This window comes from Eptatretus burgeri, unplaced genomic scaffold, assembly GCF_056783735.1.
Source record: "Eptatretus burgeri isolate ZD-2024b unplaced genomic scaffold, Ebu_testis_v1 Ebu_testis_scaffold_50, whole genome shotgun sequence".
NCBI classification, from domain to species: domain Eukaryota; kingdom Metazoa; phylum Chordata; class Myxini; order Myxiniformes; family Myxinidae; genus Eptatretus; species Eptatretus burgeri.
The window spans coordinates 61878-80300 of record NW_028222000.1 but is presented as its reverse complement, the minus strand read 5'-3'; the positions used below and the strand labels follow the sequence as shown (position 1 = coordinate 80300).

The 18423-nt window shown below is 53.6% G+C and overlaps 1 protein-coding gene across 3 annotated transcripts in view; it reads right to left on the bottom strand.

The window, feature by feature from the left end:
- Positions 1 to 18423, bottom strand: part of LOC147007680 (netrin-3-like) — a 78077-nt gene that overhangs the window by 32586 nt on the left and 27068 nt on the right. Inside the window, exon 4 of one of the 3 annotated variants that reach the window (XM_085866597.1) lies at positions 15068 to 15568. The exons of 1 other annotated variant lie outside the window; for it this stretch is intronic. In XM_085866597.1, the coding sequence (XP_085722723.1) occupies positions 15468 to 15568 (101 nt within the window). In that variant the 3' untranslated portion in view covers positions 15068 to 15467. Of the gene's footprint in view, positions 1 to 15067; positions 15569 to 18423 lie in introns of those variants that run through there. One more of the 3 variants, XM_085866596.1, reaches the window with a different exon arrangement.

The window sequence follows — 18423 nt, the reverse complement described above, 5'->3', positions numbered from 1 at the left end:
TCCGCCCATGTCCCATCATCCCTCCATGTCCCATCATCCTTCCATGTCCCATCATCCCTCCATGTCCCATGACCCTCCATGCCTATCATCCCTCCATGTCCCATCATCCCTCCATGCCCATCATCCCTCCATGTCCCATCATCCCTCCATGTCCCATCATCCCTCCATGCCCATCATCCCTCCATGTCCCATCATCCCTCCATGTCCCATCATCCATCCATGTCCCTTCATCCCTCCATACCCATCATCCCTCCATTTCCCATCATCCCTCCATGTCCCATCATCCCTCGATGTCCCATCATCCCTCCATGTCCCATCATCCCTCCATGTCCCATCACCTCTCCTAGTCCCATCATCCCTCCATGTCCCATCATCCCTCCATGTCCCATCATCCCTCAATGTCCCATCATCCCTCCATGCGCATCATCCCTCCATGTCCCATCATCCCTCCATGTCCCATCATCCATCCTGTTCCATTATCCCTCCATGTCCCATCATCCCTCCATGTCCCTTCATCCCTCCATGTCCCATCATCCCTCCATGTCCCATAATCCCTCCATGTCCCATCATCCACACATGTCCCATCATCCGCCCATTTCCCATGATCCCTCCATGTCCCATCACCCCTCCAAGTCCCATCATCCCTCCATGCCCATCATGTCCCATCATCCCTCCATGTCCCATCATCCCTCCATGTCCCTTCATCCCTCCATGTCCCATCATCACTCGATGTCCCATCATCCCTCCATGTCCCATCGTCGATCCATATCCCATCATCCCTCCATGTCCCTTCATCTCTCCATGCCCATCATCCCTCCATGTCCCATCACCATCCAAGTCCCATCATCCCTCCATGTCCCATCATCCCTCCATGTCCTGTCATCCGTCCATGTCCCATCATCCCTCCATGTCCCATCATCCCTCCGTATCCCATCATCCCTCCGTGTCCCATCATCCATCCGTGTCCCATCATCCCTCGGTGTCCCATCATCCCTCCGTGTCCCATCATGCCTCCATCTCCCTTCATCCCTCCATGTCCCATCATCCCTCCATGCCCATCATCCCTCCATGTCCCATCATCCCTCCATGTCCCATCATCCCTCGATGTCCCATCATCCCTCCATGTCCATCATCCCTCCTCGTCCCATCATCCCTGCATGTCCCATCATCCCTCCTCGTCCCATCATCCCTCCATGTTAAATCATCCCTCCATATGTCCCATCATCCCTCCGTGTCCCATCATCCCTCCATGCCATTCTCCCTCCATGTCCATCATCCCTCCATGTCCCATCATCCCTCCGTGTCCCATCATCCCTCCATGTCCCATCATCCGTCCATGTCCCATCATCCCTCTGTGTCCCATCATCCATCTGTGTCCCATCATCCCACCATGTCCCATTATCGCTCCATGTCCCATCATCCCTCCATGTCCCATCATCCATCCATGTCCCATCATCCCTCCTTGTCCCATCATCCCTCCATGCCCATCATCCCTCCGTGTCCCATCATCCCTCCGTGTCCCATCATCCCTACGTGTCCCATCATCCCTCCATGCCCATCATCTCTCCTTGTCCCATCATCAATCCATATCCCATCATCCCTCCATGTCCCATCATCCCTCCATGTCCCATCATCTCTCCATGTCCCATCATCGATGCATATCCCATCATCCCTCCATGTCCCATCATCCCTCCATGTCCCATCATCGATCCATAACCCATCATCCCTCCATGCCCATCATCCCTCCGTGTCCCATCATCCCTTCGTGTCCCATCATCCCTCCATGTCCCATCATCCCTCCTTGTCCCATCATCCATCCATGTCCCATCATCCCTCCTTGTCCCATCATCCCTCCATGTCCCATCATCCCTCCATGCCCAACATCCCTCCGTGTCCCATCATGCCTCCCTGTCCCATCATCCCTCCGTGTCCCATCATCCCTCCTTGTCCCATCATCCCTCCATGTCCCATCAACACTCCATGCCCATCATCCCTCCGTGTCCCATCATGCCTCCCTGTCCCATCATCCCTCCGTGTCCCATCATCACTCCTTGTCCCATCATCCATCCATGTCCCATCATCCCTCCTCGTCCCATCATCCCTCCATGTCCCTTCATCCCTCCATGCCCATCATCCTTCCATGTCCCTTAATCCCTCCATGCCCATCATTCCTCCATGTCCCATCATCCCTCCATGCCCATCATCCCTCCGTGTCCCATCATGCCTCCCTGTCCCATCATCCTTCCGTGTCCCATCATCTCTCCTTGTCCCATCATCCCTCCATGCCCTATCATCCCTCCATGCCCATCATCCCTCCATGTCCCATCATCCCTCCGTGTCCCATCATCCCTCCGTGTCCCATCATCACTCCTTGTCCCATCATCCATCCATGTCCCATCATCCCTCCTTGTCCCATCATCCCTCCATGTCCCTTCATCCCTCCATGTCCCTTCATCCATCCATGTCCCTTCATCCCTCCATGTCCCTTCATCCGTCCATGTCCCATCATCCCATCATCATGTCCCATCATCCCTCCTTGTCCCATCATCCCTCCTTGTCCCATCATCCATCCATGTCCCATCATCCCTCCTTGTCCCATCATCTCTCCATGTCCCATCATCCCTCCATGCCCACCATCCCTCCGTGTCCCATCATGCCTCCCTGTCCCATCATCCCTCCGTGTCCCATCATCACTTGTCCCATCATCCCTCCGTGTCCCATCATCACTCTTGTCCCATCATCCATCCATGTCCCATCATCCCTCCATGTCCCATCAACACTCCATGCCCATCATCCCTCCGTGTCCCATCGTGCCTCCCTGTCCCATCATCCCTCCGTGTCCCATTATCACTCCTTGTCCCATCATCCATCCATGTCCCATCATCCCTCCTCATCCCATCATCCCTCCATGTCCCTTCATCCCTCCATGCCCATCATCCCTCCATGTCCCATCATCCACCCATGTCCCATCATCCCTCGAGGTCCCATCATCCCTCGATGTCCCATCATCCCTCCATGTCCCATCACCTCTCCAAGTCCCATCATCCCTCCTTGTCCCATCATCCATCCATGTCCCATCATTCCTCCTTGTCCCATCATCCCTCCATTCCCTATCATCCCTCCATGTCCCATCATCCCTCCATGCCCATCATCCCTCCGTGTCCCATCATCCCTCCGTGTCCCATCATCACTCCTTGTCCCATCATCCATCCATGTCCCATCATCCCTCCTTGTCCCATCATCCCTCCATGTCCCTTCATCCCTCCATGTCCCTTCATCCATCCATGTCCCTTCATTCCTCCATGTCCCTTCATCCGTCCATGTCCCATCATCCCTCCATGCCCATCATCCCTCCATGTCCCATCATCCCTCCTTGTCCCATCATCCATCCATGTCCCATCATCCCTCCTTGTCCCATCATCCATCCATGTCCCATCATCCCTCCTTGTCCCATCATCCCTCCATGTCCCATCATCCCTCCATGCCCAACATCCCTCCGTGTCCCATCATGCCTCCCTGTCCCATCATCCCTCCGTGTCCCATCATCACTCTTGTCCCATCATCCCTCCGTGTCCCATCATCACTCTTGTCCCATCATCCATCCATGTCCCATCATCCCTCCTTGTCCCATCATCCCTCCATGTCCCATCAACACTCCATGCCCATCATCCCTCCGTGTCCCATCATGCCTCCCTGTCCCATCATCCCTCCGTGTCCCATCATCACTCCTTGTCCCATCATCCATCCATGTCCCATCATCCCTCCTCGTCCCATCATCCCTCCATGTCCCTTCATCCCTCCATGCCCATCATCCCTCCATGTCCCATCATACCTCCATGTCCCATCATCCCTCCATGTCCCATCATCCACCCATGTTCCATCATCCCTCCATGTCCCATCATCCCTCCATGTCCCATCACCCCTCCAAGTCCCATCATCCCTCCATGTCCCATCACCCCTCCAAGTCCCATCATCCCTCCATGTCCCATCATCCCTCCATGTCCCATGTCATCCCTCCATGTCCCATCATCCCTCCATGTCCCATCATCCCTCCATGTCCCATCCATCCCTCCATGCCCATCATCCTCCATGTCCCATCATCCCTCCATGGCCATTCATCCCTCCGTGTCCCATCATCCCTCCGTGTCCCATCATCCCTCCTCGTCCCATCATCCCTCCTTGTCCCATCATCCCTCCATGTCCCATCAACACTCCATGCCCATCATCCCTCTATGTCCAATCATGCCTCCCTGTCCCATCATCCCTCCGTGGCCCATCATCACTCCTTGTCCCATCATCCATCCATGTCCCATCATCCCTCCTCGTCCCATCATCCCTCCATGTCCCTTCATCCCTCCGTGTCCCATCATGCCTCCCTGTCCCATCATCCTTCCGTGTCCCATCATCCCTCCTTGTCCCATCATCCATCCATGTCCCATCATCCCTCCTTGTCCCATCATCCCTCCATGCCCTATCATCCCTCCATGTCCCTTCATCCCTCCATGCCCATCATCCCTCCATGTCCCATCATCCCTCCGTGTCCCATCATCCCTCCGTGTCCCATCATCACTCCTTGTCCCATCATCCATCCATGTCCCATCATCCCTCCTTGTCCCATCATCCCTCCATGTCCCTTCATCCCTCCATGTCCCTTCATCCATCCATGTCCCTTCATCCCTCCATGTCCCTTCATCCGTCCATGTCCCATCATCCCTCCATGCCCATCATCCCTCCATGTCCCATCATCCCTCCGTGTCCCATCATCCCTCCTTGTCCCATCATCCCTCCTTGTCCCATCATCCATCCATGTCCCATCATCCCTCCTTGTCCCATCATCCCTCCATGTCCCATCATCCATCCATGTCCCATCATCCCTCCTTGTCCCATCATCCATCCATGTCCCATCATCCCTCCTTGTCCCATCATCCCTCCATGTCCCATCATCCCTCCGTGTCCCATCATCACTCTTGTCCCATCATCCATCCATGTCCCATCATCCCTCCTTGTCCCATCATCCCTCCATGTCCCATCAACACTCCATGCCCATCATCCCTCCGTGTCCCATCGTTCCTCCCTGTCCCATCATCCCTCCGTGTCCCATCATCACTCCTTGTCCCATCATCCATCCATGTCCCATCATCCCTCCTCGTCCCATCATCCCTCCATGTCCCTTCATCCCTCCATGCCCATCATCCCTCCATGTCCCATCATACCTCCATGTCCCATCATCCCTCCATGTCCCATCATCCACCCATGTTCCCATCATCCCTCCATGTCCCATCATCCCTCCATGTCCCATCACCCCTCCAAGTCCCATCATCCCTCCATGTCCCATCATCCCTCCATGTCCCATCACCCTCCAAGTCCCATCATCCATCCGTGTCCCATCATCCCTCCATGTCCCGTCATCCCTCCATGTCCCATCATCCCTCCATGCCCATCATCCCTCCATGTCCCATCCTCCCTCCATGCCCATCATTCCTCCATGTCCCATCATCCTTCCATGCCCATCATCCCTCCATGTCCCATGATCCCTCCATGTCCCATCATCACTCCATGTCCCATCATCCCTCCATGTCCCATCATTGATCCATATCCCATCATCCCTCCATATCCCGTCATCCCTCCATGTCCCATCATTGATTTGTATCCCATCATCTCTCCATGTCCCATCATCCCTCCATGTCCCATGATCCCTCCATGTCCCTTCATCCCTCCATGCCCATCATCCCTCCATGTCCCATCATCCCTCCATTTCCCATCATCCCTCCATGTCCCATCATCCCTCCATGTCCCATCATCCCTCCATGTCCCATCATCCCTCCATGTCCCTTCATCCCTCCATGCCCATCATCCCTCCATGTCCCATCATCCGCCCATGTCCCATCATCCCTCCATGTCCCATCATCCTTCCATGTCCCATCTTCCCTCCATGCCCATCATCCCTCCATGTCCCATCATCCCTCCATGTCCCATCATCCCTCCATGTCCCATCATCCCTCCATGTCCCATCATCCCTCCATGTCCCATCATCCCTCCATGTCCCATCATCCCTCCATGTCCCATCATCCACCCATGTCCCATCATCCATCCATGTCCCTTCATCCCTCCATGCCCATCATCCCTCCATGTCCCATCATCCGCCCATGTCCCATCATCCCTCGATGTCCCATCATCCCTCCATGTCCCATCATCCCTCCATGTCCCATCACCTCTCCAAGTCCCATCATCCCTCCATGTCCCATCATCCCTCCATGTCCCATCATCCCTCCATGTCCCATCATCCCTCCATGCGCATCATCCCTCCATGTCCCATCATCCCTCCATGTCCCATCATCCCTCCATGTCCCATCATCCGTCCTGTTCCATTATCCCTCCATGTCCCATCATCCCTCCATGTCCCATCATCCCTCCATGTCCCATAATCCCTCCATGTCCCATCATCCACCCATGTCCCATCATCCGCCCATTTCCCATGATCCCTCCATGTCCCATCACCCCTCCAAGTCCCATCATCCCTCCATGCCCATCATCCCTCCATGTCCCATCATCCCTCCATGTCCCTTCATCCCTCCATGTCCCATCATCACTCCATGTCCCATCATCCCTCCATGTCCCATCGTCGATCCATATCCCATCATGTCCCTTCATCCCTCCATGCCCATCATCCCTCCATGTCCCATCACCATCCAAGTCCCGTCATCCCTCCATGTCCCTTCATCCCTCCATGCCCATCATCCCTCCATGTCCCATCATCCCTCCATGTGCCATCATCCCTCCATGTCCCATCATCCCTCCACGTCCCATCATCACTCCATGTCCCATCATCCCTCCATGTCCCATCATCCCTCCATGTCCCATCATCGATCCATAACCCATCATCCCTCCATGTCCCATCATCCATCCATGTCCCATCATCCCTCCATGCCCATCATCCCTCCATGTCCCATCATCCCTCCTTGTCCCATCATCCATCCATGTCCCATCATCCCTCCTTGTCCCATCATCCCTCCATGTCCCATCATCCCTCCATGCCCAACATCCCTCCGTGTCCCATCATGCCTCCCTGTCCCATCATCCCTCCGTGTCCCATCATCCCTCCTTGTCCCATCATCCCTCCATGTCCCATCAACACTCCATGCCCATCATCCCTCCGTGTCCCATCATGCCTCCCTGTCCCATCATCCCTCCATGTCCCATCATCCCTCCATATCCCATTATCCCTCCATGTCCCATCATCCCTCCTCGTCCCATCATCCCTCCATGTCCCTTCATCCCTCCATGCCCATCATCCCTCCATGTCCCTTAATCCCTCCATGCCCATCATTCCTCCATGTCCCATCATCCCTCCATGCCCATCATCCCTCCGTGTCCCATCATGCCTCCCTGTCCCATCATCTCTCCTTGTCCCATCATCCCTCCATGCCCTATCATCCCTCCATGTCCCATCATCTCTCCCTGTCCCATCATTGATCCATATCCCATCATCCTCCATGTCCCATCATCCCTCCATGTCCCATCATCGATCCATTTCCCATCGTCCCTCCATGTCCCATCATCCCTCCATGTCCCATCATCTCTCCATGTCCCATCATCCTCCATGTCCCTTCATCCATCCATGTTCCTTCATCCCTCCATGTCCCTTCATCCGTCCATGTCCCATCATCCCTCCATGCCCATCATCCCTCCATGTCCCATCATCCCTCCGTGTCCCATCATCCCTCCTTGTCCCATCATCCCTCCTTGTCCCATCATCCATCCATGTCCCATCATCCCTCCTTGTCCCATCATCCCTCCATATCCCATCATCCCTCCATGCCCAACATCCCTCCGTGTCCCATCATGCCTCCCTGTCCCATCATCCCTCCGTGTCCCATCATCACTCTTGTCCCATCATCCATCCATGTCCCATCATCCCTCCTTGTCCCATCATCCCTTCATGTCCCATCAACACTCCATGCCCATCATCCCTCCGTGTCCCATCGTTCCTCCCTGTCCCATCATCCCTCCGTGTCCCATCATCACTCCTTGTCCCATCATCCATCCATGTCCCATCATCCCTCCTCGTCCCATCATCCCTCCATGTCCCTTCATCCCTCCATGCCCATCATTACTCCATGTCCCTTAATCCCTCCATGCCCATCATTCCTCCATGTCCCATCATCCCATCCCGTGTCCCATCATCCCTGTCCCATCATCCTCCATGTCCCATCATCCCTCCTTGTCCCATGTCCCATCATCCCTCCATGTCCCATCATCCCTCCATGTCCCATCATCCCTTCCATGTCCCATCATCCCTCCATGTCCCATCATCCCTCCATGTCCCATCATCCCTCCGTGTCCCATCATCCCCATGTCCCATCATCCCTCCATGTCCCATCATCCCTCCATGTCCCATCATCCCTCCTGTCCCATCATCCTCCATGTCCCATCATCATCCCTCCATGTCCCTTCATCCATCCATGTCCCATTCATCCCTCCATGTCCCTTCATCCGTCCATGTCCCATCATCCCTCCATGCCCATCATCCCTCCATGTCCCATCATCCCTCCATGTCCCATCATCCCTCCATGTCCCTTCATCCCTCCATGCCCATCATCCCTCCATGTCCCATCATCCCTCCGTGTCCCATCATCCCTCCGTGTCCCATCATCACTCCTTGTCCCATCATCCATCCATGTCCCATCATCCCTCCTTGTCCCATCATCCCTCCATCCCTCCATGTCCCTTCATCCATCAATGTTCCTTCATCCCTCCATGTCCCTTCATCCGTCCATGTCCCATCATCCCTCCATGCCCATCATCCCTCCATGTCCCATCATCCCTCCGTGTCCCATCATCCCTCCATGCCCATCATCCCTCCATGTCCCATCATCCCTCCGTGTCCCATCATCCCTCCTTGTCCCATCATCCCTCCTTGTCCCATCCATCCATGTCCCATCATCCCTCCTTGTCCCATCATCCCTCCATATCCCATCATCCCTCCATGCCCAACATCCCTCCGTGTCCCATCATGCCTCCCTGTCCCATCATCCCTCCGTGTCCCATCATCACTCTTGTCCCATCATCCATCCATGTCCCATTATCCCTCCTTGTCCCATCATCCCTTCATGTCCCATCAACACTCCATGCCCATCATCCCTCCGTGTCCCATCGTTCCTCCCTGTCCCATCATCCCTCCGTGTCCCATCATCACTCCTTGTCCAATCATCCATCCATGCCCATCATCCCTCCATGTCCCTTAATCCCTCCATGCCCATCATTCCTCCATGTCCCATCATCCCTCCATGCCCATCATCCCTCCGTGTCCCATCATCCTCCCGTGTCCCATCATCCCTCCATGTCCCATCATCCGCCCATGTCCCATCATCTGCCTATGTCCCATCATCCCTCCATGCCCCATCATCCCTCCATGCCCCATCATCCCTCCATGTCCCTTCATCCATCCGTGTCCCATCATCCCTCCGTGTCCCATCATCCCACGGTGTCCCATCATCCTTCCGTGTCCCTTCATCCCTCCATGCCCATCATCCCTCCATGTCCCATCATCCCTCCATGCCCATCATTCCTCCATGTCCCATCATCCCTCCGTGTCCCATCATCCCTCCTTGTCCCATCATCCATCCATGTCCCATCATCCCTCCTTGTCCCATCATCCCTCCATGCCCATCATCCCTCCGTGTCCCATCATGCCTCCCTGTCCCATCATCCTTCCGTGTCCCATCATCCCTCCTTGTCCCATCATCCATCCATGTCCCATCATCCCTCCTTGTCCCATCATCCCTCCATGCCCTATCATCCCTCCATGTCCCTTCATCCCTCCATGCCCATCATCCCTCCATGTCCCATCATCCCTCCGTGTCCCATCATCCCTCCGTGTCCCATCATCACTCCTTGTCCCATCATCCATCCATGTCCCATCATCCCTCCTTGTCCCATCATCCCTCCATGTCCCTTCATCCCTCCATGTCCCTTCATCCATCAATGTTCCTTCATCCCTCCATGTCCCTTCATCCGTCCATGTCCCATCATCCCTCCATGCCCATCATCCCTCCATGTCCCATCATCCCTCCGTGTCCCATCATCCCTCCTTGTCCCATCATCCCTCCTTGTCCCATCATCCATCCATGTCCCATCATCCCTCCTTGTCCCATCATCCCTCCATATCCCATCATCCCTCCATGCCCAACATCCCTCCGTGTCCCATCATGCCTCCCTGTCCCATCATCCCTCCGTGTCCCATCATCACTCTTGTCCCATCATCCATCCATGTCCCATCATCCCTCCTTGTCCCATCATCCCTTCATGTCCCATCAACACTCCATGCCCATCATCCCTCCGTGTCCCATCGTTCCTCCCTGTCCCATCATCCCTCCGTGTCCCATCATCACTCCTTGTCCAATCATCCATCCATGTCCCATCATCCCTCCTCGTCCCATCATCCCTCCATGTCCCTTCATCCCTCCATGCCCATCATCCCTCCATGTCCCTTAATCCCTCCATGCCCATCATTCCTCCATGTCCCATCATCCCTCCATGCCCATCATCCCTCCGTGTCCCATCATCCTCCCGTGTCCCATCATCCCTCCTTGTCCCATCATCCTTCCATGTCCCATCATCCCTCCTTGTCCCATCATCCCTCCATGCCCTATCATCCCTCCATGTCCCTTCATCCTTCCATGCCCATCATCCCTCCATGTCCCATCATCCCTCCGTGTCCCATCATCCCTCCGTGTCCCATCATCACTCCTTGTCCCATCATCCATCCATGTCCCATCATCCCTCCTTGTCCCATCATCCCTCCATGTCCCTTCATCCCTCCATGTCCCTTCATCCATCCATGTCCCTTCATCCCTCCATGTCCCTTCATCCGTCCATGTCCCATCATCCCTCCATGCCCATCATCCCTCCATGTCCCATCATCCCTCCGTGTCCCATCATCCCTCCTTGTCCCATCATCCCTCCTTGTCCCATCATCCTTCCATGTCCCATCATCCCTCCTTGTCCCATCATCCCTCCATGTCCCATCATCCCTCCATGCCCATCATCCCTCCGTGTCCCATCATCCCTCCGTGTCCCATCATCACTCTTGTCCCATCATCCATCCATGTCCCATCATCCCTCCTTGTCCCATCATCCCTTCATGTCCCATCAACATTCCATGCCCATCATCCCTCCGTGTCCCATCATTCCTCCCTGTCCCATCATCCCTCCGTGTCCCATCATCACTCCTTGTCCCATCATCCATCCATGTCCCATCATCCCTCCTCGTCCCATCATCCCTCCATGTCCCTTCATCCCTCCATGCCCATCATCCCTCCATGTCCCTTAATCCCTCCATGCCCATCATTCCTCCATGTCCCATCATCCCTCCATGCCCATCATCCCTCCGTGTCCCATCATGCCTCCCTGTCCCATCATCCTTCCGTGTCCCATCATCCCTCCTTGTCCCATCATCCATCCATGTCCCATCATCCCTCCTTGTCCCATCATCCCTCCATGCCCTATCATCCCTCCATGTCCCTTCATCCTTCCATACCCATCATCCCTCCATGTCCCATCATCCCTCTGTGTCCCATCATCCCTCCGTGTCCCATCATCACTCCTTGTCCCATCATCCATCCATGTCCCATCATCCCTCCTTGTCCCATCATCCCTCCATGTCCCTTCATCCCTCCATGTCCCTTCATCCATCCATGTCCCTTCATCCCTCCATCTCCCTTCATCCGTCCATGTCCCATCATCCCTACATGCCCATCATCCCTCCATGTCCCATCATCCCTCTGTGTCCCATCATCCCTCCTTGTCCCATCATCCATCCATGCCCATCATCACTCCATGCCCAACATCCCTCCGTGTCCCATCATGCCTCCCTGTCCCATCATCCCTCCGTGTCCCACCATCACTCTTGTCCCATCATCCATCCATGTCCCATCATCCCTCCTTGTCCCATCATCCCTCCATGTCCCATCAACACTCCATGCCCATCATCCCTCCGTGTCCCATCATGCCTCTCTATCCCATCATCCCTCCGTGTCCCATCATCACTCCTTGTCCCATCATCCATCCATGTCCCATCATCCCTCCTCGTCCCATCATCCCTCCATGCCCATCATCCCTCCATGTCCCATCATACCTCCATGTCCCATCATCCCTCCATGTCCCATCATCCACCCATATCCCATCATCCCTCCATGTCCCATCATCCCTCCATGTCCCATCACCCCTCCAAGTCCCATCATCCCTCCATGTCCCATCATCCCTCCATGTCCCATCATCCCTCCATGTCCCATCATCCCTCCATTTCCCATCACCCTCCAAGTCCCGTCATCCCTCCATGTCCCATCATCCCTCCATGTCCCATCATCCACCCATGTCCCATCATTCCTCCATGTCCCATCATCCCTCCATGTCCCATCACCCTCCAAGTCCCATCTTCCCTCCATGTCCCATCATCCCTCCATGCCCCATCATCCCCCATGGTCCCATCATCCCTCCATGTCCCATCACCCTCCAAGTCCCATCATCCTTCCATGTCCCATCATCCCTCCATACCCATCATCCCTCCATGTCCCAACATCCCTCCATGTCCCATCATCCCTCCATGCCCATCATACCTCCATGTCCCATCATCCCTCCATGTCCCATCACCCTCCAAGTCCCGTCATCCCTCCATGTCCCATCCCTCCCCCATCATCCCTCCATGTCCCATCATCCCTCCATGTCCCATCATCCCTCCATGTCCCATCATCCCTCCATGTCCATCAACATCATCCCATCCATCCATGTCCCATCATCCTAGCCCATGTCCCATCATCCTCCATGTCCCATCATCCTTCCATGTCCCATCATCCCTCCATGTCCCATCATCCCTCCATGCCCATCATCCCTCCATGTCCCATCATCCCTCCATGTCCCATCATCCCTCCATGTCCCATCATCCCTCCATGTCCCATCATCCATGTCCCATCATCCCTCCATGTCCCTTCCATCCATTTCCCATTCATCCCTCCATGTCCCATCATCCTCCATGTCCCATCCTCCCATGTCCCAATCATCCCTCCATGTCCCATCATCCCTCCATGTCCCATCAGCCTCCATGTCCCATCACCTCTCCAAGTCCCATCATCCCTCCATGTCCCATCATCCCTCCATGTCCCATCATCCCTCCATGCGCATCATCCCTCCATGTCCCATCATCCCTCCATGTCCCATCATCCCTCCATGTCCCATCATCCACACATATCCCATCATCCCTCCATGTCCCATCATTCCTCCAGGTCCCATCACCCCTCCAAGTCCCATCATCCCTCCATGTCCCATCATCCCTCCATGTCCCATCATCCCTCCATGTCCCATCATCCCTCCATTTCCCATCACCCTCCAAGTCCCGTCATCCCTCCATGTCCCATCATCCCTCCATGTCCCATCATCCACCCATGTCCCATCATTCCTCCATGTCCCATCATCCCTCCATGTCCCATCACCCTCCAAGTCCCATCTTCCCTCCATGTCCCATCATCCCTCCATGCCCATCATCCCCCCATGTCCCATCATCCCTCCATGTCCCATCACCCTCCAAGTCCCGTCATCCCTCCATGTCCCATCATCCCTCCATGTCCCATCATCCCTCCATGCCCATCATCCCTCCATGTCCCATCATCCCTCCATGCCCATCATACCTCCATGTCCCATCATCCCTCCATGTCCCATCACCCTCCAAGTCCCGTCATCCCTCCATGTCCCATCATCCCTCCATGCCCATCATCCCTCCATGTCCCATCATCCCTCCATGCCCATCATCCCTCCATGTAACATCATCCCTCCATGTCCCATCATCCGCCCATGTCCCATCATCCCTCCATGTCCCATCATCCTTCCATGTCCCATCATCCCTCCATGTCCCATCACCCTCCATGCCCATCATCCCTCCATGTCCCATCATCCCTCCATGTCCCATCATCCCTCCATGTCCCATCATCCCTCCATGCCCATCATCCCTCCATGTCCCAACATCCCTCCATGTCCCATCATCCCTCCATGTCCCATTGTCCATCCATTTCCCTTCATCCCTCCATACCCATCATCCCTCCATGTCCCATCATCCGCCCATGTCCCAATCTCCCTCGATGTCCCATCATCCCTCCATGTCCCATCATCCCTCCATGTCCCATCACCTCTCCAAGTCCCATCATCCCTCCATGTCCCATCATCCCTCCATGTCCCATCATCCCTCCATGCGCATCATCCCTCCATGTCCCATCATCCCTCCATGTCCCATCATCCCTCCATGTCCCATCATCCGTCCATGTTCCATTATCCCTCCATGTCCCATCATCCCTCAATGTCCCATCATCCCTCCATGTCCCTTCATCCCTCCATGTCCCATCATCCCTCCATGTCCCATAATCCCTCCATGTACCATCATCCGCCCATGTCCCATCATCCGCCCATTTCCCATGATCCCTCCATGTCCCATCACCCCTCCAAGTCCCATCATTCCTCCATGTCCCATCATCCCTCCATGCCCATCATCCCTCCATGTCCCATCATCCCTCCATGTCCCTTCATCCCTCCATGTCCCATCATCACTCCATGTCCCATCATCCCTCCATGTCCCATCATCCCTCCATGTCCCATCATCACTCCATGTCCCATCATCCCTCCATGTCCCATCATTGATCCATATCCCATCATCCCTCCATGTCCCATCATCCTTTCATGTCCCATCATCCCTCCATGTCCCATCATCCCTCCATGTCCCATCATCAATCCATATCCCATCATCCCTCCATGTTCCATCATCCCTCCATGTCCCTTCATCCCTCCATGCCCATCATCCCTCCATGTCCCTTCATCCCTCCATTTCCCATCATCCCTCCATGTCCCATCATCCCTCCATGTCCCATCATCCCTCCATGTCCCATCATCGATCCATGTCCCATCATCCCTCCATGTCCCATCATCGATCCATATCCCATCATCCCTCCATGTCCCATCATCCCTCCATGTCCCATCATCCCTCCATGTCCCATCATCCCTCCATGTCCCATCATCCCTCCATGTCCCATCATCTCTCCCTGTCCCATCATTGATCCATATCCCATCATCCCTGCATGTCCCATTATCCCTCCATGTCCGATCATTCCTCCTGTCCCATCATCCCTTCGTGTCCCTTCATCCCTCCATGGCCATCATCCCTCCATGTCCCATCATCCACCCATGTCCCATCATCCCTCCATGTCCCATCATCCCTCCATGTCCCATCATCCCTCCATGTCCCTTCATCCCTCCATGCCCATCATCCCTCCATGTCCCATCATCCCTCCATGTCCCATCATCATTCCATGTCCCATCATCCCTCCATGTCCCATCATCCGTCCATGTCCCTTTGTGTCCGCGATATTTCAAAAACTGTTGAACATTTCTTCATCATCTCACAGATATATATTCCTCATGACATGATCTCACCCTGATTCGATTACGGCTGTGATTGGATGAATTATGAAACAATACTTACAAAGGTTGTCATGATCAGTTGCAAAGCTCCACATTTTCCTCGCACCATCTGCAACGGGATGTGCATGATATTGATTCCGGTGTTTGTCCAAGTTTGGACAAAACCACAAAATAACAGCACAGAGGAAAAACGAATAAAAACAACAACAACAACAAACCTGGAAACAGTTTCCTTTGTTTTCAAAGCAACCACAAGTGTTGCATCAACTCCCCAGAAAAACAACCACTTGCCCACTTTCTTGTTCAAGTGTTCAGCAACAACCAGGTTTGTATATCTTGTATTATATTATTTATTTGTTTCACAGTTTTACAGGTATATGCCCGTTGTTTCAAGGTATATGTCCATTGTTTCAAGGTATATGTCCATTGTTTCTAGGTATATGTCGATTGATAATCGGAATATGTTGATGGTTTGAAGCTTATAGGTATTCTATGTTGTTTATCGGTGGATGTCCATTGTTTGTAGGTATATGTTGATTGATAATGAGAGGAATATGTTGATGGTTTAAAGCTTATAGGTATTCTATGTTGTTTATAGGTAGATGTCCATTGTTTAAAGGTATATGTGTTGCTAAAATTGATATACAGCACGATATCTCAAAAAAGTTGTGGATGAATTATGACAAAACTTGGTGAATGAGTTGGTTCGGTGACATGAACAAACCGATTAAATTTTGGTTCAGGTCCGGATGCAGATCCACCTTTCCGTGAGATACAAAATGTAAACTGTCTGTCTGTGCAATCCAAGGCCAACTCCACTCATGGGTAACTGACTTCCTCCACCCTCGTCGTCAATGTGTGGCTCTCAACAGAACCCTTTTATCTGCTCTCCCTGTCATGGTTGTAGAACATCAAAGCAGTGTTCAAGGCCCCCATATTATTCCTTATCGTCATCAATGATATCACTGAATCTCTGGAAAATCCTCTTCATCTCTTTGCTGATGCCTCCATTCTCTGCCGTGACATCCCTTGTCATCTTGACAGACAGGTGGCAGCTTCTTCCCTCTCATCAGACCTTGACAATATCACAAACTGATCAAACACTTGGAATATGTCTTTCAATCCTAATAAATCCATGACACTCATTCTCTCTCTCCGAAAGGACCGCACTGCAAACCCTTCCATATCCCTTCTCAACAACCCTCTTCAAGAGGTTCATTCACTCAGACGATTGTATCTCACTCTCAGCCATGATCTCTCTTGGACAAGGCACATTTCAAAATTGGCCTCCAAAGCCAGACTACGACTGGGGATCCTCCATCGTGCGAAGTCCTTCCATGGCACACCTGAGCTCCTATCTTCTGCCAAGGCCTTCATCTGCAGATTCATGGAGTACGGCTTTCTCCTCTGGGCTGGCTCCCTTGCCTCACGTCTTGCTTTGCTTGACACCGTGGAAACAAAGGCCTTCGATATCATTGGACTCTCGCGATGAAGCTGAATCTATGGACCTTTCACTTCGCCACCGCCGACAGGTCGGTGGTCTCTCTTGCCTTCTTCTGCCTCATTTCTAGTCTTGCACCCTCTGCCCTCTCCGTGATTTGTCCCCAAGTATCTGCACGACGCACGCAATCCACAAGCCACTCTCTCCAGAATCACTGCTCACCTCTACTCATGTATTCCTCTCTTTTCCCACCTGTGGACCGACATTCCACATTCTCTCAAATCTCATTCTTCGTCTTCAAGACAGCTGTTCACCACCATCTCAGGTGATGAGTACGGAGTACGGTGAGTACGTGTTGTACTTTGAGCTGTTGATATTCTTGTTTTAACAAATGGTGTTTCAAAAATATAAAACAGAGGTGTGCCTTTTGTTGTCTGGGGAGGAGCCTCTGATGAGTAGCTGCGCCCCTCAATTTCCGATGGAAAATCCCTTTTAAACACTCTCAACGTACATTTCAACTTTAACATTCACTTCCCCCTTTCACATCAACTCTCCACCACAAAGGAAGAGGACTCTCCACCTCCTAAACTCTCGCACCGAACTTGGAACACCAAACTTGGTGGACAGATCTTGGTGAAGATCCGAATCCGGAGAAGAGAATCTTCATTGTTTTTCCAAGTGATTCTTCACCGTTCAGAGATGGGGAGAAAAACGATACGGACGAAGTACACGGGGGCAACAAGATGGACACAACGAGGACTTTCAGGAAGGAAATCAGGGCATTTGAAGGAGGTGGGTTTGGGGTGGATTAACGGGGGTAGAAAAGATTGTGGTGTTGGATGGGGGAAGACATGAGATGGTGGTGAACGGCTGTTTTGAAGACCTGGAGGGAAGAGTGCGATTGAAGAGAGTGTGGGAGTTTTCTCCAGAGGCGGGATAAAAAGAGGAATGAAAAAGTGAAGGTGAGCAGTGATTCGTGATTTTGGTAGTTTTACCAGAAGGGGGTTGCTGGCGGACCTTGAGCGCTTTGTAGAAATATCGGGGGACAGAGCACAGACGGAGAAGGGGGCAAGACCAGAGAGGAGACAGTCGAAGACAGAAAGACCACTGATGTGCCTGCGGTGAGAGTGAGAGACCCAAAGACTCAGCCTCATGGTGGGAGACACAAATGATCCGAAAAGCCTTGGTTTCCACAGCGTGAAGCTGAGGCAGGGGCACCAGCCCAGAGGGGAGAGCAGTACTCCATCAGGCTGCGGATGAAAGCTTTGTATGTGGTTGTGAGCTCAGGTGTGCCAAGGAAGGACTTTGCGAATGGCGCTGGAGGCCAGATGGGGGAAATGGACGCCAGATGAAATGTGGGAAAAGGTTCAATGACAGAAGGTTGGGAGTGAAGGTGCCTGGCAGGCGGCAGGGTGAGTTTTATGATCATGCTCTATTAGAAAGGGAGACCATTTAGGTCATGCCACAACCTGCAGCCAAGTTGAGAAGACAGTGCAATGCATGGTGGGACATTGCCATCGACC